Source organism: Ambystoma mexicanum, chromosome 3p, assembly GCF_040938575.1.
Source record: "Ambystoma mexicanum isolate Mex_15411 chromosome 3p, UKY_AmexF1_1, whole genome shotgun sequence".
Taxonomy (NCBI): domain Eukaryota; kingdom Metazoa; phylum Chordata; class Amphibia; order Caudata; family Ambystomatidae; genus Ambystoma; species Ambystoma mexicanum.
The window spans coordinates 249,726,758-249,754,706 of record NC_090925.1 but is presented as its reverse complement, the minus strand read 5'-3'; the positions used below and the strand labels follow the sequence as shown (position 1 = coordinate 249,754,706).

At 45.8% G+C, this 27,949-nt stretch overlaps 1 protein-coding gene across 3 annotated transcripts in view; it reads left to right on the top strand.

Moving 5' to 3' along the window:
* Positions 1 to 27,949, top strand: part of HRH3 (histamine receptor H3) — a 373,608-nt gene that overhangs the window by 320,010 nt on the left and 25,649 nt on the right. Inside the window, exon 1 of one of the 3 annotated variants that reach the window (XM_069650724.1) lies at positions 18,349 to 20,228. The exons of the other annotated variants lie outside the window; for them this stretch is intronic. Coding sequence (XP_069506825.1) covers positions 19,967 to 20,228 — 262 coding nt within the window. The 5' untranslated portion in view covers positions 18,349 to 19,966. Of the gene's footprint in view, positions 1 to 18,348; positions 20,229 to 27,949 lie in introns of those variants that run through there. 3 annotated transcript variants of the gene reach the window in all.

Sequence of the window (27,949 nt, the reverse complement as noted above, 5' to 3'; positions counted from 1 at the left end):
CTTCTGTTGATCCTCACCTGAAGACAGGGACTCCATACTGGAGGGAGATATGATCTCTATGTAACGGACGAATCTTCTCCTGCCACTGCGTCTGGACCCACCAGATGGCCGCCGATCTTCTCGCATGTATGTGCTTCAGTATTCTCAGTCCTTTGACCCTTGGGCTCACCTTCTTGCCTGTTACCTGGCAGGCTTGTCCTCACACTTCTCCATTGTTCTGGGAGTCTTTGTCTGCCAGGTGTGGGGGCAGGTGCATTCTTACAGACAGCTCGGAAGTGGTTGTCACCCCCACACACGGCATACTGTTGTCCCAGGGCGGGCAGTCGCCTGTATGTGGATATTCATATCCTCACCGGAAGCATGTGGTCTCCGACCTGCTGCCGGTTTGATTCGATGTGGTGATCAGCTTGTTGATGGCATCTGTATCTGCAGTTTTGTGTTGGATGGTGATTTTCCTTAGGCTGTCAAGCTGGGATTCCATGGCAGCCTCCATCCGAGCTAGCGCGAGAATGTCCCCGAGTGACCTTTGCTTCTGAAGTAGCTTTTTCCTGAAAGTTTGTGACTCACACCCAGCGATTACCTGAGACCAAAGGGCCTCCTCGTTAGAATAGCGATGGAATTCACAATATTTGAGTTTGATGCAAAGCCTCATGACGAAATTGTCGAGGGACTCGCCTTTGGTCTGTCATGTGGTATGGAAGATACGTCTTTCATAATCAATGTTAGTGGGAGGCGAAGTATTCGGACAACTTGCCAGGCAGGTCGCTGTATGATGCGCTATCCAAATCGAGCAGGTCCCCTGCAATGTCCCGCACTGCGGGCCCCACAGCCATAGTGTGTTCTTAAAGCGGGCATAATCTGTAAGTCGAATGGCCCCCACATAAACCTTAAAGTCTCTCAATCATATGGCCCATCGGGGCCCCAAGTACGTGGTGTCCTTAAAGTTGAATGGGTGGGGCAGGTGGAGCACTTGTGATGCTCTGCCTGCCAGTTGTCCGGTGCTTGCAGTACCACCTGGTGCGCCATCCGTGGAAGAGGCCTCCTGGTCAGACATGTCAAGAACAGAGGGAGGTAGGCTGTCTCCCGAGCCTGTGTTATGAGGTAGGCTGTCTCCTGAGCCTGTATTGTGGTGTGATGTACCCTGCCACCTGAGTTCTGTGTTGGGTTCTGCCTGGACGTGGAGGGGTGGGCCTTATTCAGGCTTTGTTCTGAGCCTCTGGACCCTGCACCCCTTCGTCAGCCTGAGCACGTGCCTGAGTGTGAGCAGGCCTCTAAGACGGCAGAGGCAGCTTCCACGGGCCCTACAGGCCTTGCAGGCAGCCATGCTGCACTTTCTTAATGATGCCCCCTGCCCCGCTTTTAATGCTGCTGGGGGTGCATGCGCACTCTCCTCTCCGAGTGTTCCTCGTGGCTGTGTGTCAGCCATTGCAGCTAGTGAGAGTGGGGAGAGGGGTGGGCCTCTTAACGGGACGCACGTTACGAATGCCCGATGCCATCCTCCCGGCAGAAGGTCTGCTGTAGTCCCCTCCCGCTGGGCCTTTCAGTGCTCACCTTGAGCTTGTGTGTCCTCGTCGCCAAATATGAGCTCCTGGCTGGCGGGGACTACCCGCTGGCGGCGCTCCGAATTCACACGCACACACACACAGCAGCAGGAATGACGAGGCAGACACGGAGCTACTGCACAAACGTCTGCCTTTATTAGCTGACAACAAGGAACTGCCCTTTTCCCCCAACACCCGCCTCCCTAACCCCAACATCACTTCCTCTAACGCGGCCTCAACACAGGCCAGCCCCACAACGATGTGGAGGTCTTACGTCAGTCATGTTCACGACATGGCATCCTCTTCTTTAGACATTTTCCACAGCTCAATCAGTTCTGTAATTGTTTTCCCATATGTGTGGCATGTAAATATGTGCACATGTGTTGCAGCACCATTTTCAAATGAGTGCCGTCTTGAGGCCATGGCATAAACATTTTTCCAGCCGTATCTTTGACCCACTGCACGTGGTACTTAAGGATTTTGTTTGCATATCTGGGAAGTGCCTAACACAAATGAACAATGGGAGTATCTGTCATGCTAACAATATAAAACGCAACTTATCATTCATCAATGACCACTGCTTCACCCCTCGCTCACCTCTTTTCACTCCTTTTCAAACCCCTCCCCACAAGGGTTCCCCCAATATTATAACACCTGTGTCTCTCTCTGAGACAAAATCCTTTACAACACACAATCCTTCTCTTGAGCAGCACCAAAAAACGCTGCTCATGCTCCAGACCCCTTTACCTGGTCCACAACACCAATTCACCTCTCCTGCCAACACAAAAAACATCTCTACTTATTCTACATTACCCCAAAACACAAGACCAGCACCAGTAAACATTAGCACAAACCAAAATACAGCTGTCTTCCTGTATATTCAGGGGATTCTTCTCTTTATCTCTGCCCAATAAAGAGACTTACCATGTGGCCTTCCTCAAACCTTATCCTTTATCATCTTACTTCTCATAAATTTATAACACACAAAACCCCCAAGAACCCTATTTAAGAATGCACCGTTCATACACACATCCATGAATCCTCCAAGGGTCTTCAGCGTTAAATCCCCTCTAGCTGCCTGTTCCCCTCCATGCCCAGCGGGGCAGCCTGTGGGGACCGGGCAGGGCTTTCCGTCAACGTGGGTACCTGCCAACCTCTTTTCTCAAGTGTGCGTTAACTTCGCTCTCCACAGACCATCCGCCCAGGATCACACACTTATTCTGAATAATACTCAATGATGGAGGACTCAGGTGCACATCAATACCCAGCTTTATTCAAACAACAAATCCAAGCCGGGACAGCATACAAGCATTTCATTTTCATAGCTCTCCACATTTTCATTGATTGCAAAAGCAAGTTTTGTACAAAAACGACATCAGAAATGACATCACATTACACTATCAATTTACAAAACCTATGGCGACGTGGAGTTGGTTAATGTCTCAAACTAGATATAGGATGTATAGGGGTTAGTCACTCTATTGGTTGATACATATCTGATGGCTCCACCTGGACCCATCCCACTATTGATACTACTTCTATTTGATCATCGCAGGGACAGATAATTGATTGGCACTATCCATCATAGGCGGTGTGGCGAGGGGACTTCTCATTGATTGACATAAAGCTTGCCAACCTTGGACACCTTGACAAGGCGTCAAGGTATGAGCGAGACATAAGTGGGGGAAGAGACTTCCATGGTCTGCTATACTTCCAAGTAAAGAGCACTCCTAGTCATCCCGAGGTGATGAGGCCTTCCTTATCCTTTGTACTTGGCCTTGTGTGCTGTCTGGTGTCTGTGTGTGTGCTGGGGGAGTTCTGCAAGTGTCTTATCTATGTTTGGTTCATAATGAATAGGCAGTGTTTTCTGAATCATGTGTTAGGGTACTGTGCTTGAGAGTGGATTTCCTTCTATTTATTGAGGTTTTAATTAATTCTAACATGCATGTTGTGTTCTTTGTGGCCACTTGGGACACTATTCAGTTAATTTCTATAAAGTCTTTTAGCTCACTGGTATCATGCACCTGGACATCAATGGTTGTTTGTGCTCTTATTAAACTTGATTAACTTGGGAGTCTACCGCTTCCTGTCCTGGGAACAGTTAGCTTTTGCCTGCGTTCCCTTTTCATCTATTACTCCCTTCATTTTTCCTGACCTCGTTTTTGGCCATGAGCTACCGCTTGGGCTCTGCACGGGTTTCTCGAATACATGTATTTTTATAAGTTTTGCATCATGGGTTCTGAGGCCTTGCTAATTCTAAGACCTGCTGCATCTTCTTCGTTAGGAAAATGGCTGCACTTCTGTCTTCCTGTCTTCCAATTAATGACCCATAGTCGCACCTACTTGTCTAATATGTCTGCCATATGCTGCTGTCCCAGCCTGTGTATTCAGAATCTTATCTACTTATAATTCAACTGCCCTATCGGTGTAGTTTGTCCCTTCCTTCGTACACAGGAACCTCCTGTCCCTTTCCCCCATGTTGCACTATTTATACTGCACACTATTTGTGCACTCTACAAACTACTTTTAGTCCTTACTTGTGTTGCTGAAATTAACCAATTTCTTATGGCAGATTGCATGTACATTCACTTTGGTTAAGCATGTTGTTTAATGGATCTCAGTTTAACTCATATTGTCAACCACCCCTAGACTTATGGGGTGTTATGGCTGTCTCAGTTTGTAACGTACCTCGCCTTTGCGGTACTAGGGCAGGGTCGGGCGGTAGGTATTAATGACATATTTATTTGCATCATCACACCAGGACTAAGCATTTCTGGACACGTTTCACTGGCCTGTCGTTCGTGTTCTACCTCCTCAATAAAGTGGAATTATGTAAAAGAAACTGAGACAAATGTCTTTTTTGCATTCAGACAAATGTATACTTTGCCTGAAAAAGCAGAGAAACCTTAACGGTGTATTCACAGGAGAATGTGCGTAATTAAGTTGTATAGTTCCTTCTAAGTTCCCCACAGGGGATACACACAATTTTTTGGGCCAAAAAAGACATTCTTGTGAATAGGGGTTTAATGGATATTGCAATAAATGATTGTGACAATTTACTTTTAATTGGTGATATTCTGGGGTCCGTTTGAGGTGCTATTATTTTGACTAATTTAGATAATTGGGGTGTTATCACTTCTGTTAATTGGGTATGAAGGTGAATGAAAGATAGCCTGTACAGACCCATTTGGTAATTGCGAGTGTCATGTGATGCCATTTGGGATGTGTAATGATTTTTTGTGGTTTATGGTTTCCATGTTTCCCCATGTCCCTTAATCAATTTTTAATGGTGTGCTTGGGTGATACTTTCATATATCCATCCTAAGGTTGTGTACAAGTGGTTCTGGAGCCATTACATTACCTTTGTGCTTTATTCCCCTTTGAGGCGGCTTCCGCCCTATTTCAGAACACTACTGTGAGCCAGTGGGCTGGCTCCTGGAAGGCGCCATCTTTCTTTTTCAAAGATCGTGGGAATGGGCCTAACCTGAACATCTAGATCTTGGCACTTACATTGCCCAGAGGTGGTTGCTAGTAAATCATGTAGCATTTGTGGGATGGCGTTTAAGCATGCTCTATAGGGCTGACTTGATCAGCCTAGGGTGTTGGTGAAGCATGCTCTATGCGACTGGTGTGGCCAGGATCACATTTTCTTGTCATGTGTTATGCAGAGGTCGAAGTGCACACAAAGAAGTAGTGGAACTATGTACCGTGCTGGCCTGCACCCTCCCTCCACCACTCCCTACCCCCTGGCGCCCAGGCAAACCCCATGCTCATGTTACCCTCTGCCCCATACTTACCCTATATCTGGATCCTGCCTTTACTCCATTCCACCTGCACTATCGTGTAAAGACTGAAAGAAAATGCAAAACGCATCTTAATCGACCCCCAAACCTTTCAGTCACGGTCCCCCACAGAATGTAGCTTTATGCACCCTCCCGTCCCTTTTCTAATCACCCACCATACACGCCGCTTAAGGGACATATGCTAAAGCCCTCCCACCCCGTTCCCCCACTTTCCCACACATTAGCTGTGCCTGCAGTTAATAATTTCACGTTAGGTTGCTTAAGTGTAAAAGACAAACCCTGAACACTTCGGGGATGGTCCTTGTCCCAAGCAGGCTACTGAAATAAAACACCTCAAGACAGCTCAACATAATGTGAAGTTAAACCCAATTCAGCAGCTCCAAGGTTCGAATCCCCATTAAGGCTCAGCAACAAAAACACAAAACAAATATATCCTTTGTTTTCCGTTCTAGGAACGGTGAGGAAGCAGAGGAACGTCGTACCGTTTAGTTCCCTCCCTCTTTGACCTCTGTTCTGGAAAGCCAGGGTGGGATTATTTTGGTACAGCACTGTCTGTGGCTCTAGTCTGGCCAGGTTAGACAATCAGCAAAGCACGCTACAGAATTCACATTTTGTAGGGTGGGAGGAATCTTAAGCTTGCTCTAGGGGCGTCACACAGCCAGTTTGGGGTTTCAATAACACATGTTCTAAGGCCAACCTTGTCCACGGTGGGATATCACTACCGCATGATCTAGAAGCCTTTTGGCACTAGGATCATAGGTCAGAAAAGCTAAACATTGCCACTTTAAATTGTCCATAGATGTGCTGAAGGTGGGAATTTCGTGGTATGCCATCACTAGCTACTGCAAAGAAACAATGCCAATTTTCAATTGGACCTCATTTTGTGTGGCACGAATATTAAGTGACAAAAAGGAAACGCCCTTGGCCCAGCAACCCGGGAACCTGGAACAATGTTTATGGGTGCTCTAGAAGAAGGGGGATGTCTGGGAAACCGAGGAAGGTCTGACCAGCATAGAGTTCTCCGGGGTAGGTGCCAGCTGAGCACTAGTCGCTTAGAACTGCTGGCGCTTTGGTGAGGCAATCTATCTGTCTGGAAGGCTGATAACGCCGAACATTAACAGGTGGGACCAGCAACATGTTTCTCCCAATTCTCACTTGACAGCTCCCATTATTACCAAGAAATTGCCTTTTTGCACGCAGCTTGTCTTCCTATGAAGCGCCTTCGGTGAGCATTTCTGTGGCTGGAGACTGATGGCAGCGCATCGATCTAAGGCAGCGCTTCTCTCTGCTTTGAGGGCACTGGCGCATGAGCTCCAGGCATTCTTTGCAGAAAGAGAGGGGAATTTCCTGGGATTACTTCTCTTTGGTAACAGAAACAAAGCCCTAAGAATGGGGCTGAGTTTGTGTGACGGTATAAGGATGTAGAGGAGCAGGCGGACACCTTCTGCCTGGTCTCTGCCCCCTTTGTATCGTCCTATTGGAATGACAGATGAAGAGCCACCACTGGGAACCCATGCATGAATCCTTGCAATATTCCTGTACCACGTCAAGTATATGAGAGACGATATGCACTCAGGCAATCATTTAGAGTGTACCCACAAGCTGACATAATGTAGGAAAGTTACCAAGAAGGATGCTCAGTGCCGAGCTGTCGAAATGCAGCCATGAACAGAATGGATATACATTAAAACAAAGTCTGACGACAGCAAATTAATGTTATAGAGAAAATATAAAAACCTATGCTGAGACGATATAAAAATACTGAATGATGGCGATGTAACTGAAGAACTAAGAGAAACATGCATTCAACGATACAGTAATCACAAACATGAAGAAGAATGAAGTGGCTCACTGGTCAATAACTGTAAATACCCTGAAACGCAAGGTAGAAAGAACATATAGGGCCTCATTACGACCCTGGCGGTACGGGGTTAACGGTGCTGTAAAAGGTGCCAGCGCCGTTAACCCCGTACCTCCTCATTACGAGGTCCCCTCGCATGACACGGTAAGCACGCCTGGGAAAACCAGGCATGCTTACCGGGTCCTGCGAGGGGAAGAGGGAGCAAACAACAGGCCAACTCGTAATGGCCCGTTGTTTGCTCCCTCTCCCATTCCCATTCAGCCCTATGGGGGCTGAAATGGGAATGGGGAAGGACCGGGTCCAGGTCCTTGGAGGGAGGAATTACCGGCCCTTCTGAACTCGGAATGGCCTGGTAATTCCTCATTCTGTGGACCCGGACGCGATTTCGGCGGCATGCTGCCACCAATAGCAGCATGGCCACCGCCGAGGTCGTAATGAGGGCCATAGAAGCTTGCTCATGAGAGGTATATATTCAACATTTAGGACGACATTAGAAGATCAATGATGGCTTATGTCAATCAACCCAGCTACCTCAAAATATGAGCGCAGGATCTTAAAGTGAAAAGATGATGAAGAAGTTGTTTTCCCCTTGCAAAATAGAGGAGTACATTGGTCTAGGACCAATGATGCTATTTCGAGAGTTTAAGGTTAAGGTAAAGTACGAAGGGAGTCCAATGAACAGACCATGTGCAAAGGACATATTTCCCAAGATTAGGAAGAACAAGAACATTCACGGATGCCAAGTATTGGACAATTAAACATACAAAGTTTATATGGGATACAGTGAGTAAGTCTCTAAAGGCCAAAAGGAGCAACTGCACCCAGTATAATTGAATCAAATTGTGTTGAATATGCTGTCGAAATGGACACATTCATGTTCTTATAACACGTGACGAATAGCTTGCAGGCAAGGGCTATTTATTAGGCTTGAAGCTAAGATAATGGTGTGCCTACACTCCCTTGAATGTTCAGAGACAGTGCAAACTGACAAGGTCAATCTTCAAACAGAGCACATTGGCATGAGGCCTACCAATGAGAGGGGTGGACTAATTTGGAAAACACAGTGAGAGCTGACTTATCTCCCAGCACCTGGGTTTAATTTCTGTGTACTTGCTGCTAGCGAGCCTAATGTCCAAGGTTGTATTTGGGTTGCCAACCAATTAGAAAATCCTGCAATGCACTTTTATATAAATGTTTCAAGTATTATTCTGCTGCCATGTTCTTTGCTGTAATCAGTGTGCTACATGTGAAGAAGTAGCTCATGGCGTGTCCTACAGACAGTGAACCACCAATGGTAGACTAATATTAATGTATTATATATGTAGATATGTTCTCCTAATCCAATCCCAACCCTCACTAGGTTTTTGTAATATGCCACATAGTATGACATCATACAATATACATACTAAGTATAATCAAGGAGAAATTATGATCCTGCTTTCCTTCATTGACATAAAAGCAGTATTTTACCATCGTATTTGCGTCTGTCTGGTTATTTGGTCTAAGACATTTCATTGGTAAATCCATCTAGCACAAAGACTCAACATGATAGAGCACAAGGGTGTGAAATTGATTGGGGGGGTTGTGGAGCAATGGCATCACTAAAATCAGACTTAGGGGGGCAACCAGGGGGCATACATACAACAAGGGGGTCGTGGTGGTGACACATCAATAAGGGAAGAGTGACCAGATGTCCCAGTTTTGCCAGGACTGTCCCCGAATTGGGCCCCCTTTCCTTCCTTTCCCCCGTCCCCGTCCCGAGTATATTTTTACTTTAAAGCCCTTTCCTGAATTTATGGAAAGGGAAGGTGGCAGTTCCGATTTTTGGTAAAGGGAGGGTGACAGCTTTGCAAGTGACAATTATAAACTAAATTTGCATCATAATACTGTCAGAACTCTGCCATCGCTTGATGGGCTCAAACCCCAACCTTTTAGATAACATCCACAAGCATTTACTGAGTGTGCCCCAGAGACAGTGGTTGAAGTGGGAGGGGGTGGTTGGGAGCAGTGCTCCTCTACTTTTTTTATTACATTTTACTGTTCTTATACTTTTATTTTAAAAAGAAACCGTTCCGGAATGGTTTTGTTTTAAAATAAAAGTGTAGGAAGCAGTTGAAACGTGCACTTCAGTGCACTACACTGAACCTTCCCTTAAACAGCAGGCACATTTGTTTGGGGGTTTGTATTGCTCTTGGGGGGGGGGGCGTGGTGACAGGGTTTGTGGGGAGCGGGGCAGGCCATCGGGGATCATACTTCCACTACTTGTTTTCATGCACTCCGGCCACTGCCCAGAGACCAGCTTAGAAACAAATGAACAGCAAGGCCTGTAAAATCATTAAGAGCACATGCTCCTTTTTGATTAACATGCTGATATTTATGCATACACCGTGTAATTTCCATTTTATATTATTTATATAGAGGAGTAGTACAGGGACTAGTGTGGGCAGGAAGCATGTTGAGGGCATTGGGGGAGGGGCTGTTATGTGTGAGTGGGGGGGTCCTTTTATATTGTTGATTGTCTCTGTTTTTCTTCTTGAAAATCTGATCACTCAAAATAGGGGTCAACAGGGCAATACCCATATTTTAGCAAGCTGGTTAGAAAAATGTGAAAGCATGTTCAGAGTAGGCTTAAGAGAATAAAGTTTTGCTTTAAATTAATAAACATCCTAAAAGGTTAACTCATTTTCAACAGTTACAAAAATGCCCTTGCACTCTGGAAGAGACTGCTCTCATTTAACTCAAGCAGACATCACTCCCAGCGCAGCTTCAAATAAGATGTAGTTAGAGGTGGTATTTAACAGAAGAGACACCCCTTGGTGACTAACGTGCACGCCATTAAGCTCCATATTATTTGTTTTTGGGGTCCATCCCTAGGACTTTAGGCGAATTGACGGCTATATGCCTAGAACGTTTTTTTTTTTATTCACCAGACATAACAGACAAGACATTTCAAACAGTTGGTCGCCATAGATACTGTTGATTCATCTGACTTATCCAGTAGAAGATAAACAACGCACATTTGATTCCGGGACAAATTAGTCCCTCAGATAAAGGAAGCGCATTATTCTGTAATTCGCTTGAAAATGACCAAGGTGGTCGAAACATGTGTCGGCTGTTTTTCTGTTCAGCAATAAAACAGGCTATTCTAAGCCAAGAGGATTTTGTTCCTACTGCTTTGCAAATACAAACCTAGATATCTCAAGATACTACTTTTATGGACATTGAAACCATTTTTCAAAAACTTTTATCCTGAGCGCGATTTGACATCCCTCAGCATAATTTTGTTTTTTCCCTATATTTTACCAAGCTGGTTAGAAAAATGAAGTTTTAAGGAAATAAAGTTTTGCTTCAAGTTAATAAACACCCTAAAATGTTAACTCATTTTCAACCGTTGCAAAAATGCCCTTGCACTCAGGAAGAGACTGCATTATTTTAACTCAAGCAGACATCACTCCCAGCTCAGGTTCAAATAAGGTGTAGTTAGAGGTGGTATTTAACAGAAAAAATATCACTCATCCCTCTGTTCCAAATGATATTCAAGGACAGTCTGTTTAACAGATGAACTATCATATACAGGCGCCAAGTACAGGGTGAAAGGAGGCAACGGCTCCCTTGGTTCTTTGGAAATGGTTGCAGGAATCTCACTTTGTCCCCATAGAGTTTACAGTTTTCAGTCTGTGACAGCACATCCCAGTTGTGGCTGGTGAATGTTTAATTCACTGGAAGGATAGCTCAGGTGCAACGTGTGTGTCTTGGAAGCAAGACAAAGTATAGCAATACAGGTTTGAATCCAGGACTCACGCTTGGAAACTATATTAAGCGCAATCTAAAAGAACAATAATAATTTATAAAATGTATAATTGGAGGGGTGTAAATAAGAACAAAGGGGTTTAGAGGGATTTCTGCTGCCGAGTAAATGTTTAACATATTAGTTTAAAATGGTGCATTTTACAGCACAGAAAAATTGGATAAAAAGCCTGGGAGTTTGCAATTGGTTTTGTGGGGTAACTCATGAAAAAATCCAATAGATGCAACTCACTAAAAGTGGACAGGAGCATTTCATCAATACATTTTCATGATGCCTTTGCACACAATATATGTCAGTATAAATAAATGTTTACGACCATACAAATCCATGCTGGCTTCACCAATATATGCCATTATTCCCATGGAAGAATATACTCATATACTCATGTTTGCATTGCGCATAATACCAGTAATTATACTATACAAAACAAGTCCACACCTGTCCTGCTAAGATATGGCAGTTTCCCCGCCTAAAAACATACTCCAGTCAGCTTTACCATTAAAAATGCCATGCGTCAGAATGAAAACATATCCAATTAAAATGCCAGTCTAGCCACATAATAACACTTATCATGTTTGCTTTATCAAAGATGCCCATTACAAAATGTCATGCCACAGTAAGAAGTGGCTAGACTCGCTGCACCAAAATGCCATTCTAGGCTTGTAATAACACTGATCATGCTTGATTTACCAAAGATGGCCAATACAAAATGTCCTGCCACGGTAAGATGACTAGACTGGCTGTGGACAAATGCAAGTAAGTCTAGCTACATAATAGCACTTATAATGCTTGCTTTATCATAGATGCCCAGTACAAAAATAGCATGCCTGCCCCTGAACCCCCAGCGTATCAAAATGCCAGTCTAGCCACGTAATAACACTTATCATGCTTGCTTTATCAAAGATGCCCAATACAAAATGTCATGCCACAATAAGAAATGGCTAGACTGGCTGTGTTAAAATCCCAGTCTAGCTACGCATCATGCAGACTTATCAAAGATGCCCAATAAAAAATGTCATGTCAGCATAAGAAGTGGCTACACTAGCTGCACCAAAATGCCAGTCTAGGCTAGTAATAATGCTGATCATGCTTCCTTTATCAAAGATGCCCAATACAAAATGTCATGCCACAGTAAGAAGTGGCTAGACTCGCTGCACCAAAATGCCATTCTAGGCTTGTAATAACACTGATCATGCTTGATTTACCAAAGATGGCCAATACAAAATGTCCTGCCACGGTAAGATGACTAGACTGGCTGTGGACAAATGCAAGTAAGTCTAGCTACATAATAACACTTATAATGCTTGCTTTATCATAGATGCCCAGTACAAAAATAGCATGCCTGCCCCTGAACCCCCAGCGTATCAAAATGCCAGTCTAGCCACGTAATAACACTTATCATGCTTGCTTTATCAAAGATGCCCAATACAAAATGTCATGCCACAATAAGAAATGGCTAGACTGGCTGTGTTAAAATCCCAGTCTAGCTACGCATCATGCAGACTTATCAAAGATGCCCAATAAAAAATGTCATGTCAGCATAAGAAGTGGCTACACTAGCTGCACCAAAATGCCAGTCTAGGCTAGTAATAATGCTGATCATGCTTCCTTTATCAAAGATGCCCAATACAAAATGTCATGCCACAGTAAGAAATGGCTAGACTGGCTGTAATAAAATCCCAGTCTAGCTACATATCATGCTGGCTTATCAAAGATGCCCAGTACAAAATGTCATGCCACAGTAAGAAATGGCAAGACTGGCGGCACCAAGATGCCATTCTATCCATGTAATAACACTTATGATGCTTGCTTTATCAAAGATGGCCAATACAAAATGTCATGCCACAGTAGGAAATGGCTAGACTGGTTGTGTTAAAATGCAACTAAGTCTAGCAACATAATAACACTTATCATGCTTGTTTTATCATAGAAGCCCAGTAAATAAAACAGCATGCCTCCCCTCTGAGCCTCCCACCCTGTGGCAATGTTTTGAAAGGCATAAAAGAGCAGAAGGGAGCACATTGTATCATCATATCAGATGTTGGCAGCCGCAAAGAACATGTCACAATGCTCGCACCATAGCACCCATCAGAGTTCCAGCGTAGCTGGTGACCCCTGCACATCGAACACCGGGAGCAGATTGCTATGGAAGTGCTGCAGTGCCTGTTGTAGTCCTGCACCGGATTGAAGTTCTTGCCTTCACCGATGCATGGAAGATGGCACCTCATCTTCCACACAACCTCCTTTGGCACTTATTTCTCTTTGCTGGGGCATGTTCACACCTGTTGACACATGAGCACTCTCACTGTGTGGAGATTCTACAACATGTCCTTACAGTAAGACTCGAGCAGCGCAGACAATGTTCTTCAGGCCATCCTTTCAGTTTGCTCCAATCAGTAGAGCACATCACATGTCCTGCCAGGGCACGTGGGCCATTTTGCCACCTTCTGCATCAGCAGTTTCTCTCTATAGGAGGAGTCACTTCTTCTCTCCCTTATTTGGATGGCCACCCTGGGCGTGTGCAGCTTAATCTGTTATTTATTTTATTTTTTTAAATGTTCAGGGGAACGCGAGCATAGCTAGCCGTTCCGCGCCTCGCTGTGAGTGAAAAGAGACCAGGATAACCTTGATAGGTGTCCTGACTCTTTCCGCAACACAACGCGCACCCACGATGCATGTGGTGGCCTTCCGGCCACGTGTCCTAAGTGATAATCTCATCACCAAGTTGTTGTAGGCCCAGTGCAGCCCCAGACGATACACACATGACACACAGAGGGTGGTGTAGTAACTGTCCACCTCTGTAAGAGATTGGCCCTTTCATTCAGGTCTTCACATCAAGCCTGCCCTACTTTGCATCACTTAGGGGTGGCTGACATTACATTCCTTACAGTAAAAGGCTAGATGGGTATCTCAGCAGGTTGAGTGATTGTTGCTGAGATGTTATATATTTAAAACTGTCTGTAAATCTTAGACTTTTTGCAATTCCTTATAAAACAACAAGTGCTATAAACTGTGTCCAGCCAGGTGATGGGTTGGGCTGGTCGCTTGCTTATATTCAGGAAGGGGATGGGAGAATTTCCGCCCCCTTAATGAAAATCAAAATTTGGCACCCATGAACCAACAGTTTAAATTTCTAATAACTGCTGGCAGCACAACAGAACCATTTATTTGTGATTAAACAGTTTGAAAAGCATATAACATAATTAGAAATATATCTTGTGATAAAACACAAAGGAAGGGCCACAAACCTTACAGAAAACAATAAACACATTTTAAAGAAAATGAGTGAATATAAGTTTAAGAAGCATGTTTCATTTAAGAAATGTCTTTTTTTCTATGTAAGGGTAAACTGTACATTTGGAAAACAATTGTGTGCCCAGCATGTAGGAAGCCTGCTTTTAACAGTGATGGCCCCCACACAAGTGACATTCATGGCCCATTAATTCCTTTGGTGTCCCTTTCAGACCAGAGGAAAGAACACAGTCTGAGCAAACAGAGAGCCGGCAATCATGCGAATGACAGCTGGGCAAAGGAGCACCGTTAAGACTCCTGGAAAGATTTCTTTGCCAGAGGGGGCATACCACCAATTAGGGTGGGCAAAGCAGCAAATAGGGGGTAGGTGGTAGTTGCCCCCTCTTCCCCCCCCTCTAGGGGCACCTATGCTGCGGAGCCATTCAATGGTTGATATGACCGAAACAAGAAAAGCAAAGAAAAGGGGTCTGTAGGGCAGGAGGAAAGGGGAGGGAAAGGAATGGGCAGGGGGAAGTGGCATTGGACAGGGGGAGAGAAGAGAAGAGAAGAGAAGAGAAGAGAAGAGAAGAGAAGAGAAGAGAAGAGAAGAGAAGAGAAGAGAAGAGAAGAGAAGAGAAGAGAAGAGCAACATCTTTATGGAAATGCAAAAGGGGCTCGTGCCCTGGGCCCCCATCTTGGGGGCACAGGGGCATGCATGGCTGCCTGATCCAAAGAAGCCAGTGCCCATGGTCACAAAATGTAAATAGCCAACTTCTGTGTAGTTTATAGTGTGCTGCTGAGGCGCTATACATATTGCCTGGCTATTGTTGACAAGCAAGTTCTGCTTTGATCGTCTAATACTGTAATGCTTTCTTTTTTTAGTGCGGTCTGAATAGTGTGTACGCTCACTACGGCATTCTCAGATTTCTGGGGTGAATGGATTGATCATGTGTAGTTACCAAAGTTGAAATGTAAGGATACATTTGAGTGCCACCATGGTTGATAAGATAGCTCAGCGTGTTAAGCACTCGTTACAGAGATGTGTATTCATATGCCAGATCAAAGTAGCAAATTCCAGCAAGACAAACTCAGACTTTCCTATGTCTGAAGTTGTCCTATGTCTGATCTGAAGTTGATACACCTGCGTGCGTACATATACTGTAGTGATAATATCACCTACTGTGCTACAAAATCACTCTACATGTTCCATATTGCGATATCTATCAAAACTAAAGTAGCATCCGCATGGGCATGGGGATGGTCTACAGCGTGGTTCCTCAAGATGGAAGTTGTAAATCCTGGTCTGCCCTCCTCACCCCCACGCCCTCCCGTGTTGAACATAAAGTGTTATATGGGAGGTGATTAGGTAGCCAAATTTAAGAGTGTGGAACCAAAGTGCTGAGGCTCGTAGTGTGGCTTTGTCAGCAGAGCATATAGTGATCATGGACCAATCATCATACATCACTGAATAGTACTGTTCTTTCTTCCATGAAAAATGTAGTTAGTTAGTTAGTTTAGTTTCTTTATTTGCACCGCCGCCGAACCCAGAGGTAACTGGACGCCAGAGACTTGGAGCGAATTTCAATAGGTTACAGAATGTTTTCAGATTATACAAGACAGTAGATATAGGTGCAATTGACCAGGTTGCAAAGTGGTCAGAATGGTGAGACAGTATGACGAAGAAGGCATGTACAGGGAGGTAAATATTCAAGCAGTAGCACCTTTCTTGTTAGAGAGCCAGGATTTAGCTCTGAAGGACCAGAATGAGGGTTCCATTCTAAGGTTGATCGGGGTAGCATTCCATAGTTTGGCAGCTAACTCCGGGAAGCTTGACCCTCCTGCTTTTTTTTGCGAGAATTTAGGAATGTTGAGACAATGTATCTTGTTCCCGTTTGGTCTGACCAAAGGTTTGCCTTCTTGAATGCTGGTGGCATTGGTTTGCCTATTGCCTCATATTTCTCTTTATGTAGGCCAGTTGAGTAGAGGGGGTGCTAGACAACAGAGAGGGAATCAAATGTCACAGGCCTCGAACTCGCTTCTTTTCAGGTCTACTGATTTAACACAAAAACAGTTTGCTTTTTTGTACAATTTCAAAGGCTCTTCACATCATAAATAGCAATCCACAAGTCTGTGTTTTGGGTGAATTTAAAGCTTGAAAACACAAAAGAAAATCTCTGGGTAAAACACTTTTAAGCTCACATTTAGTATGCTGGTACTTGTACACTTTACTTTATGATGGAGACAATGAAGTTAGAATCATTCCCATTTTTCATAACATGTTCCTATAATGTTTTGTTTAAAAATTGTCCTGCTGGGTCATGCGGTTTGTGTACTTCCTGAGTCAGTTCGACAAAATGGCATTATTTTAGTTCATGAAAGTCAAACATTCAAAAATAATTGCAGCTTGCTCATAATAAGAATTATAAAACTATACTACATACCTTAATAAAAAAATTATTAAAATTTAAAAAAAAAGAATTATAAAACTAAGTAGTAAAGTACAGAAATTGCAGATTGGGCTCAAATCCCAGCTTCACCTCTTAATCAATGTGTGTGATCATGGGCCTCTCATTTTGTCCCATGCCCCCTAATCTGTAAAAATTGCCCTTCCCTAAACAGGGGAGGGCAGGGGAATCGAGGGAAGGGAAGGGGGAGAAGGGAGGAAGGGAAGGGGGAGAAGGAAGGAAGGAAGGAAGGAAGGAAGGAAGGAAGGAAGGAAGGAAGGAAGGAAGGAAGGAAGGAAGGAAGGAAGGAAGGAAGGAAGGAAGGAAGGAAGGAAGGAAGGAAGGAAGGAAGGAAGGAAGGAAGGAAGGAAGGAAGGAAGGAAGGAAGGAAGGAAGGAAGGAAGGAAGGAAGGAAGGAGGAGGAAGGAAGGAAGGAAGGAAGGAAGGAAGGAAGGAAGGAAGGAAAGTATGAGCTCGATTTCAATGAAAGATGCAACAATGCAATTGTTCTCATCAGACTCCAAATGAAACAATAATACAAATGTCTTAACAAGCGAGAACATCCTTCCCGTGCGCGTTCCTGGCGGATGCGCCATAAAACAGACACTGCGAACTCGGCGAAAGCTCAGACCCCAGCATCACTCATAACCATTGCTGGAAGGAAAGCTCGTGAAAATCAGCTGTCTGTGGAAACCGCTCGAAGGATGCCGCGTCCCCCACTCGTTCCTAGGAAGAGTGAAATGCAATCAAAAGAGACCCCTCGCCCTTCCAGTGAGGTGTTACAAATGAAACCCCCCGTGGGGGCATGTACGTGCTGGCAGAGCCCATCAAAACGTTATTCATTGCTAGTTCTGTTCTCGTTTCCGTGCCCGGCGGAAACAAATCGTGTGTATTAAGTACAGTGTGGATCGATAAAGTGCCGAGAGCGGGGCTGCGGGCTGCCAGGGTAGTATCGAGCGCTCGCTCTATACATCCACGCGCACCCCCTTATCTCCGCAGATTGCTTTCCAACAAGCGGCGATGGCTCTGTTCTGTCCCATTCCACTGTGTACATTGGGCCATGGCGTCTAGGCGCTGGGCGGGCGGGTGCACGAAGCGATGTTTGCTGTGCACGTTGAGTGGTACGGGCTGCTGTCAGAGTCCGACACTAATGATAGAGTCTAGGTGCAGGCGAGAGGAAGTCGGGCACCTTTTGGGACCCCTATGTCCAGATGGGGAAGGGGGAGGGGGTATCAGAAAGCAATGGGAACCTCTGGATAGAGGCGCGAGAGTGTCAGACACCCGTGCTACATTATGATTTTAGGTTAAATGAAAGGGCGTCAGACTCAGGCGGTAGAGGCTTAGGCTGGTAGAGAGAACACCAGCCACCGAATGCCGAACTTGCGTCTAGGCGAGCGGTCAGACATCGATGGCAGACTCCGGGCTTAAGGCAGGCGCTGGGTCTAGGTGTGAAGGCGTCAGACTGCGGTGCCAGAATTCAAGGCTAGGTGAGAGGACACCAGACTCTGATGTTAGACCGTAGCTCCAGGCGAGAAGATGTCAGACATCGATGGCAGGCTCGATGTTTAGGCGGGAGAACGTCAGCCTCCGATTGCAGACTCTGGGCTGAAGTGACTATCGGTGGCCGTCTCTGGCTCTAGGTGAGAGGGCTTGTAACTCTACCTGCTCCGGGGAGGGAGAAAGAGACATGATAGTGGGTGTGCACGAGGATGTGAGGGGTAGGGAGCAGACACCGGGCTCGGATCCGGCATTAGGAGTACGGTGCCTGCACTTTAGCCCCGGTGCCAGCCCTCGGGATATGGTGCCTTGTGGCTGAAACTGGGCGCATGGTCGCGGCTCTGGGCCGTCTCCATGGAGATGTGATGGGCAGCCGAGCTGACAAGGGGACGTGGTGGTGGGAGGTTTCTGGAGTAGGGGTTAGGCTGCGCATCATACCGGCTGCTGGAGGCGTGGGAGGCAGCCGGCTCACTTGGAGCTGCGCAGGTTGCTTAATCCAGTGAGTGGAAGGACTGGCCTCTCGTGCTCCTCTGGGGGACGCGGGTCTAACTGGTGTCCCCTGACATCCCTTGGGCATGACATGGTGTGCTCTGACTGGGTTCAACTTGAGCTGTACCCACACGTGCGTAGCCGGAACCGGTGTGGCCAGGTCGGAAGGTTGGCTATGTGCACGGAGTGGGGCGGCACAGCGGGGAACCAGCTGGACTTCATTGCCGGCGGGTGGCGCTCGTGCAGACAGTCCTAGGACAGGACTATGCAGTGGTGACTGCTAAACTAAACTGCGTTGGGTCTGAACTGGAGCCTGGTGTTGACTCAGACGGTAAAAATACTTCGCTGCAAAGTGGCGCCGAACCAATAGCGGTGAGGCTGGACTGCAGGCCAGTGCATAACGAAATAGCCGCGCACTGGACTGTAAACGGGCTCTCAATCAGACAGCTGTGGGGCAGGGCTGCAGGGAAGCTCAAACAAACCCGCTCGGGGCCAGACTGCTGTGTGATGTGGAACCACAATATAGCCGTGGGACTGGACTGAAGACCGGTACTGAACCAGACACCGCTGGGACTGGACTGCAGACTGGCATCGAATCAGCCAGTCTCGGGACGGTACGACAGTATGGTACTGAGCCCGATACTTTACACCCGTATTGCAGACTGATTCTGAAACAGCGGGTACTGGGATTGGACTGCAGGCTGTTGCAAGAAGCGAGAGCCGGAGACAGGACTTCAGGATAGGGCTGAACCGGAAGGTTCCTTGAGGGACTGGACTGCATGCGGCCTAGGCGCTGAACTACACTGCCATCGGACTGGGCACCAGGTTAGTCCCGAACCACAGAGCTCCTTGAATGACTGAAGTGCGTGGTGAAATTAACACTCTCCGGGCAGCACGGAAGTACAGTGGGGTGCTGAAGAGAACAGCTCCCATAACGACCAAAGGAAAACGCTGAAAGGGAGAACTCCCTCTGAAAATAGGATATCGGCTACTGCTGAAATGCATGTCCCGGCTCACGCATGGTGCTGAAATGGACAGCTCCCCGCAGGAATGAGGGACACTGTTGAGAGCGCCCTCTCCCTGGATGACTAAAGATAATTTCTGAGATGAACCCAGAGCTGGAAGCAGCAGGCTGGACAGCTCCCTGCAGGACTTAAGGGAGGCGTTGAAATGGCAAGCTCGCTGGGTGGCTGCAGAAATGTGCCGCATTAGGTAACTCCCTGCAGGAATGAGGTACAGGCAACACGACATGTTCCGCTCCCGGTAGCAAGGGGCAGCCCCCTGCCGCTGAAATGGACAGCTCCCTTCAGGGCTGGTTGCCCAACGCCTCTGCCTGGACTGGAGAGGAAGAGGAGGAGGAGGCCGAAGAGGAACTCTACCGAAGCACGTTCCCAGTGGTCTGGACCATCGTGCTAGCCACCCTGATGTCCGTGCTGATTATCGCCACCGTGGTGGGGAACGCCCTGGTCATGCTGGCCTTCATCGTGGACTCCAGCCTCCGAACACAGAACAACTACTTCCTCCTCAACCTCGCCATCTCCGACTTCCTAGTAGGTAAAGTGTCTCCAGCTTTGTCAATGGGTTAAATTGTGGGATGTGTGCATTTTCTAAGTTGAACGAGGCGTGGTCTAGTGGCTAAGTCATAGGTGGTGTGCTATAGAGGCTAAGTTCAAGACCATGGGATGTAGTGGTTAGAATGAACGACGTGTTTACTTTCTAAGTTGGAAGGGTTATGGTCTAACGGCAACGTTGGAAGGGGTGTGACCTAGTGGCTAGGTGGGAGAAGTATATGAGATGCGGTCAGTTGGATAAGTTGGAGAAGATGTGGTCAAGACGTTAACTCGACGTAGATTCCTGTTTTTAAGTTAGAAGAGACAAGGCCCAATGGCTGATTTAAGGCGATTTGGTAAAAGCGCAAAGTTTGGGGTGATATGGCCTACTGGCCAAATTGGAGGAAATGTATGTTTTTTTCGGTTGGCGAAGATAAGGTGCTGGGGCTAAATTGAAGACAGTTTGCTGAAATGGATATGCTAAGGAGAGTTCTCGCTTTTAGGTTGGGAGGGATGTGGCTAGGGTGGACCTGATGTGGTCTAGGGGCTAGGTTCGAGGTTGTGTGTTCTTGTGGTTATGTTGGAAGACTTGTCTCGTTTTTTAGTTGGAAGAGGCGTGGTGTGGTTGAAGGAGATGTGCCTTAGTGGCAAGTGGAACACACATGGCTTCTAATAGATAGGTTGAGGTGAGTTATTGTTTTAAGTTGGACGAGATGTGCTCGAGTGGCTGTGTTGGACCAGATGTGACCTAGTAGCTAGCTTCAAATTAATGTGGTGATCCATGTCCTGTGCACCTTTCTTGGAATCGGCAACACTGATCAGAAAAAAAGAGGTACAGCTCCTCCTACCCCCATTTGATGACGTTTCCTTGTAAAAAAAGAGCATTGTATTTGAGTTTCAAATTCAACCTTGTTCCTACCTTAGAGGCATTGGGACTGAGAACAAATAGTAAAAATCGCACCTGTGCGATTAGCAACAGTGATCTACTCGAGGCCCCCAGGCACCTCGTTACTGAGTCTGAAACCTGTCATTGAGAACCTGGCACACAAGGGCAGCAGTCACGACCCGTTTTGGAAATATTTGATCGAGGGTCAACACTTATTTTTCATTTGAAAGCTAACTAGATTTCTGATATGAAATTTTAAATGAGGCTACAGAATATGATAGAGTTCATTCTTGACCGTTTTGGTATAGATGATATAATTGGTCTGTTTTAAATTATGATCTAAGGGGGAAAAATAATGTACAATGCATTGTATTTCTCTCTCCCTTTTAATTTATTTCCATTATTTTTTCTTTCTTTATGTTTTGTTTAAATATGATGGCTTATTATGTGAAATGGTGTGTAAAATTGCTTTTTGAAACTAACACAATTAAAAAAAAAAGTTACAGTGGGGTAGTGGTTAAGTTGAAAGATTGCCTAGTGTTCAGTTGGTGTGATGTGGTTAAGTTGAGGTCGATTTGGTCTACTGGCTAAGGCAGAAAATAAGTTCAGTGTAGGTGCTAAATTGTAGGTGTTATGATCTAGACTTCAACATTGTCTTGTGGCTAAGTTACCTGACATGTGGCACAGTGGTTACATTGGAGCAGATGTGGCCTAGAGGATTAGTTGGAGGAGATGCATTCCAATGTCTACACCCAGGAGGTGAGTACCAGTGGCTAAATTGCAGGAGATGTGCTTTACTCACTAAGTCAGAGAAGACATGGTGTAGTTGCTAGGCTGGAATAAATAGAGTCAAGTCATTAAGTTGGAGGCAATTTGTAATAGTGGATGCGCTGCTAATGGCTAAGTGGCAGGAGTTGTGGGCTAGTGGTGAAGTCAAGAAGATGTAGTCAGGCTTCTAAGTAGGGCAAGATGTGGTCTTGTGACGCAGTTGGTGAATATCAAGAAGAATGGCTCAGCTTTTCAAAATGTCTAGTTTTTTTTTTTTTAAGTTGAAGGAGACATGGGTTAGTAGCTACTTTTGAAAGACATGTCGTCTGTGGCTAAATCCCCAACGGTGGAAGAGCTGCACCTGTGTTCTGATCCTGGAATCTCCACATGCTCAATGCGTGTGATCCTGGTCACATCACTGGATTTCTAGGTTCACTTTTCTGCGTCTAATTGAGACACTTTGAAAATTCCCCGGACCAGAGTTGAACACTTTATAAAAACGTAACATTGACATTCGCCCCGTATTTCTTCCAAACCATTCTTTTTTAGAGACTGAAATAAAGCAACTCCATTGGTATCTAAATGACCTCCTTTCATGCATTGCAGATTTAGGTAAGACGCTGCCTGCTCATGTAATCACTTTCCATTCATGGAACTGAAAACAATCCACATTTTGCTGGAGCGCCATGTAACCCTTCCACCCCTACCCCTTCCCAACACTGTGCAAGCTGGTCTCCAATTTGCATAATTGTATTGCTATTAACGCTAAGCAATCACAACTTGACGACTGTTCCCTGCAGCCTTTGTGCTATCTTTGGACTTAATAAGACACAGAAAGGGCCATTGGCATGTGATTCATTCTTTCAGTATTTTTTTTGTCCTGATCTTAATTAGTGAAGGCAGCGCGCGCTCCATGTGGGTATTGCTTGCTTGAATAAGTAGATTCTATGAATGGAGCGTTTTTGATTTTGGCTATTAGGTGGCGTAATGCGCCACGCATAAACCTAAACTGTTTCATTGGAGTACAGCCGGGAGGTAGATGGGATCTCAGAAGGGACACACAGCTTGACGGTGTTTGGTTATTCACCCACCCCTTGACTGCCCATGAGCAGGCTAATCCCTCAGCTTTTCCCACCCGCTGCCTGTCCCTCCCCGCGAGAACCACATCCTCTTGTCATCTCTTTGAGCTAGCATTTTCACGCAGTAGCCTCAAACTTTGAGCTGTAAGTCCCTTCCAGTGTTATTTCAAGGAACTCTTCTGAGAGTTAATGGCTTCATCGCAGCTATAAATACACCACGGAGGATTCAACCAACAATGCCTTCAGCCACTTGTTTTAAAAGAAGTCTGCGTGTCCTTGCACTGAAGACCAGTTAAAAACAAGCATTGGCAAAGCCAATGGGTTTGACTAGACTATAGGCATTTGGTAGGCACTACTTTCATATGCACAGGTGCTCACGCCATTTTGCAGCTGTTACTATCTTATGGGCAACTAATGACATTATGTCAGCACCTGGCAAGTGCCTGTCCCTTGCCTACAAAAAAGACCAAAACCTTTGGCTTTGCCAATGCTTGTTTTGTCATAGAACTAGATTTCATGTGAACACAGGAAGAACATGTGCTTAATGGCTACTTGAGAGATGGATTCTAGCTTTTAATTTGGAGGGCATATGTTCTGGTCACCACGTCAGAGAAAGTGTAGATTACAGGCTAAATTAGGGGGGATGTTATATAGTGGTCACATTGGAAGGCATCTAGTCTAGTAGCCATGCTAGTGGATAGGCATTATAGTGTTTAAGTTATACCTATTTACTAAAGCAGAGGGATATAGTTTGTGGCTAAGTTGACGGGAATGTGGTATAGTGAGGATTTTCCGGTAGGTGTGGTCTACTGGCTATGTTGCTATTTGTAGTTCAATGGGATGGTGTGTAGTTATTGGTTTTCAGGAGGGGTGGTCTAGTGGAGGGGTGGTCTAGTGGTTATATTTGAGAAAATATGGTTTAGTGCTAAGCCATAGAAAATCTAGTATGGGCAATACATTGCCACAGATGCAGTGTAGTGACGATATTGGTGACAATGTGATGTAGTGTTTAGATTGGAGGATACCTGATCTTGTGTTTATCTTGGGGAGGTATGTCTAATGTTTATTTTGAACATGGCCAAGTCAAGACATTGTGGCTATTGGTTAGGGTTAGGGGGCCTGGTAGTGACTACGTTGAAGTAGATGCAGTACCGTGGTTGGCTTGCAGGAGGTGCGGTCTAGTGGCTAAGTTGAAGGAGACATGTTTTACTGCTAAGTATTGTATTGTATTGTAGTCGCCATTTACATAGTGCCATTTTCAGATTTGTATGGCCTCAGTGTGCTGTGTGGTTGGAACGCCCTTGGGGACCGAAGAACAGGTATGGGAAAATTAACAAAGATTAGGCTTAAAGATGTGTGTGTGTGCATTTGGCAGAGATTAAGAATTAAGAGGGCTGGCTAGGCTCCAGTAAGCAGCCAAGAGATCAGGTACATGGGTGGGTGCTATTGGTGATCATGACAGAGTGCTAGTGCAGGAGATTCGATGAGTACCCAGCTAGACCGAATATGGTAGAGGTTTTGGTGAAAGTCTGGGGTTTCAGTGCAAGATTTATGTGACCAGCTAGACCGAATTCGCCATAGCCGTAGCTGCATTCTAAAGTGCATGGTTGGAAGTCGTGCCTGCAGCAGATGTCCACGGAAGTGGTGCGTTTATACATACTTTAAACTTAGATGGAGTTTAACTTAAACGTCGCTGTGAGCCGATTTTTCTGGTACTATGGCTGGTTACCCCTTAGTCTCCCAAGGCAATAGGCTGGTTCTCCCGTGCAACAGGGAAATACATTAAATAAATATAGCTACTACGTGTCTACCACGTTGTAAAGAAGCTAACCAAATAAGTACAATGTCAAGGGATACTTGCATGTAATCGCTGTGAGTTTTGACAGCTAACCTAAGCAGTTATAAGTGCGAAGCAGGTTGATAGCAAGTAACCGGGGGCGTCATGGGTGGGCTGAAACCTTGTAGGCGTACTGCTCTAAGTGTAACCACATATGTTAAATAGGTGCATTGCCAAGGCACCCACATGTCTTGGCTCAGCCCTATGGTATGTCCTTGCTGGCAATGTAAGGGACTCACCTAAGAACTATGATATATTTCCCATCCCCCCTAAACATCTGTCTAATAATAATTACTTTATTGTGGTATAATCCAAAATTTGGACTTTACACAAACATAAGCACAATCATAAAAAAGAAACATAAAAAAACGTAAAAGACATAAGCAAAACATATATCGTGTCATAAGACATTACAATATGTAACCTCTGTAACATAAAACTGAGTAATCTTAAAATAGTCTCATTGACCGATAGCAAAATACAAATCTCTGTAATTACAAACCACACGTTGTGTAAGAGTAATCAAAACAAAATATACAATATGGCAAATACAAGCCTACTCAAGGGCATCGATATATACAAAATGTGTATAACTAAAATAAATCAAATCAAAATGGCAAACATTTTCCACGGCAATCAGGTCAGTCCTTAAGCACTTAAATCAGGGTGCAGAGTCTTAACGTGTGTCCACAGTCTATACAAGGCAAGCTGGAATGCCATTGATTCAGAGTTTAAGCATAAGTCCCAAAAGGAGTGACCAGATACAGCCTCATATCTGTAGACTCATTTCCCAACATTTTAAACATCTGTCTAAGTGCGACCTATTTTTGCCCCAATAACCATCATAGTACGTCTCCATTCCTCTCCCCAAAAATCCATCTAAATGCGTACCATGTCCTATACCCAAATTCAACTAGACGCAGTTCATTGCTACCTCCAGTGACCCTATGAAATTGTGCATTCTGAGCGTTTGGGAAACCCCTTCAGTAATTAGATAGGGAAATCCATCTAAATGCATAAATGTCCAATCCCCGCAACCCAACTAGGAGCACTTATTTGCAACCTCCAGTGATCAATCTAGTCAGGCATTATGAGTGTTTTGGGCAACCCCCATCGATATTAGATAGGACAGGTTCTGTCGGTTTAGGGCCTCTAGGTATTAGACTGAGGCAGGAGTTTGAATGAGACCCCATTGCATATATCAGGTCTGCTCCGCTTTCAAGGCACTTTCCAGTGGTACAAGCTATCAGATTGTCAGGAGGAGACCGGTAACTAGGGTGCACTAAATGGAGCACATGAAGTCACGGGGGCAGATGTGTGATCATGTGCATTACTGGAATGTGTAGAGTTTAGCAGGGTGGGCGGCCACAAAAGCAGCCGGTATCCACTGTAACATGAGCTGCTGATGTTTTGTTGAGTTTGGGTCGGTGGCTGTGTGCGAGGACAGTCATGGGAGTGTGGGGGAGGGCATTCAGGACATGGGAGGGATAACCAAGTTTTGAGGGCCTTTCTGAATGCAAGGTGGATCACAGTGTGGCAGATGTGGAGAGGGGGAGAGTTTCAGATGGTGGGAGCTTGGATGGAGAAGGAGGATCCTCCCAATATGGTGGAGTCGCATTGGGGGATAACGAGGAGAAATGCATTGCCGGATCTGAGGATACTGCTGGGTTGGTAGCGTATGAGTTTATCCTTGAGGAATTTAGGGCTGATGTTGTGGATGGAACTGTATGTAATGCACATGGCTGTAAAGGTAGACTATCGACCAATAGGGAGCCAGTATAGGACACTCAATGCAGGGATGATGTGTTCTCTAGGTGGGAGGCCAATGAGGAGATGGGAAGCCGCATTTGGGATTCTTTGGAGTTTCCTAAATTGAAAAGCCGGTGTGCTTCGATAAAGGCAGTTTGCATAATCTACGCAGCAGAGGATGATGGAGAGGATGGCAGAGATTTGGTGTGAGTAGGTGAGGTATGGGAAGATTCGCCTGAGGATGCACAGGCAGGAGAAGCAGGTTCTAGATACAGACTCAATGGCCCTCATTACGAGTTTGGGGGTAGCCATGGAGCTATTAGCTCCATGGCTACCACCAAACCAGGCTCGTTTACCGGGTTCCTGCAATGAGGAGTAACCGGGTCATTCCAACATTGGAGGACCCGGTAATTCCTCCTTGCAGGAACCATTCCCCATTCACATTTGAGCCCCCATAGGGCTTAATGGGAATGGGGAGGGAGGTAATAACAGGCAGATTACAACTGGCCCGTTGTTACCTCTTTTCCCTCGCGGGACCCGGAAAGCATGCCTGGTTTTACCAGGCGTGCGATCCGGGTCCTGCGATGCAAAGCTTGTAATCGGCCCTGACGCAATGAAGGGGGCCGGTCCCGTTCTGGCCCCCTTCATTCCGTCAGCGCCAGCCTCGTAATGAGGCCCAATGTGTTTGGAGAGGGTTAGATTCAAGTTTAGCGTGCATCTGATGCTTTTTTCACTGAGGTAGAAGTTATCAGGGGCGACGGGCGTAGAGAGTGTTCCTGCAAACTAGGGTTTCTGTTGAGGAGGAGGTGGTTAGTCGTCATCCAGTGATCAATATCAGAGAGGCATGGGGAGAGGTCTGGACGAGTGGCTACTGGTGATTTGGGGACTTTGAGGATGATCTGAGTGTCATCTTCATAGTTGTAAGGTTGTGGGAGTGAAAGACTGCAGCGAGGGGGCAATGATAGATGATAAAGAAGAGGGGATATAGGGATGCTCCCTGAGCAACCCCTTTCAGCACTGGCCTAGGGGTGGAAGTGAAAGGGGGGAGGAGCATGATTTGCAAGCAGTTTGAGGTGAAAGAGGTGATCCACGTGAGAGTGGAATCCTTGATTCCTAAGGAGTGTAGCCTGTCTACGAGTATAGTGTGGTCAATGGTCTCTAAGGCAGCCGAGAGGTCAAGAAGGAAGAGCACTGTGCATCCTTCTGCATCTGTTCTTTTTAGGTCATCCCAAACGGACACAAGGGAGGACTCAGTTTCTCGTAAGGGGCTGTAGCATGATTGAGCTGGATGAAGAAGGTTGTTGGCTTCTGTGAAGTGGCAGAGCTGCTGGTATGCTGTGCGGATCTGGAGTTTTGCAATGAAATGGGTGTTAGAGATGGGCCGGTAGTTTGGGGGAATGTGAGGG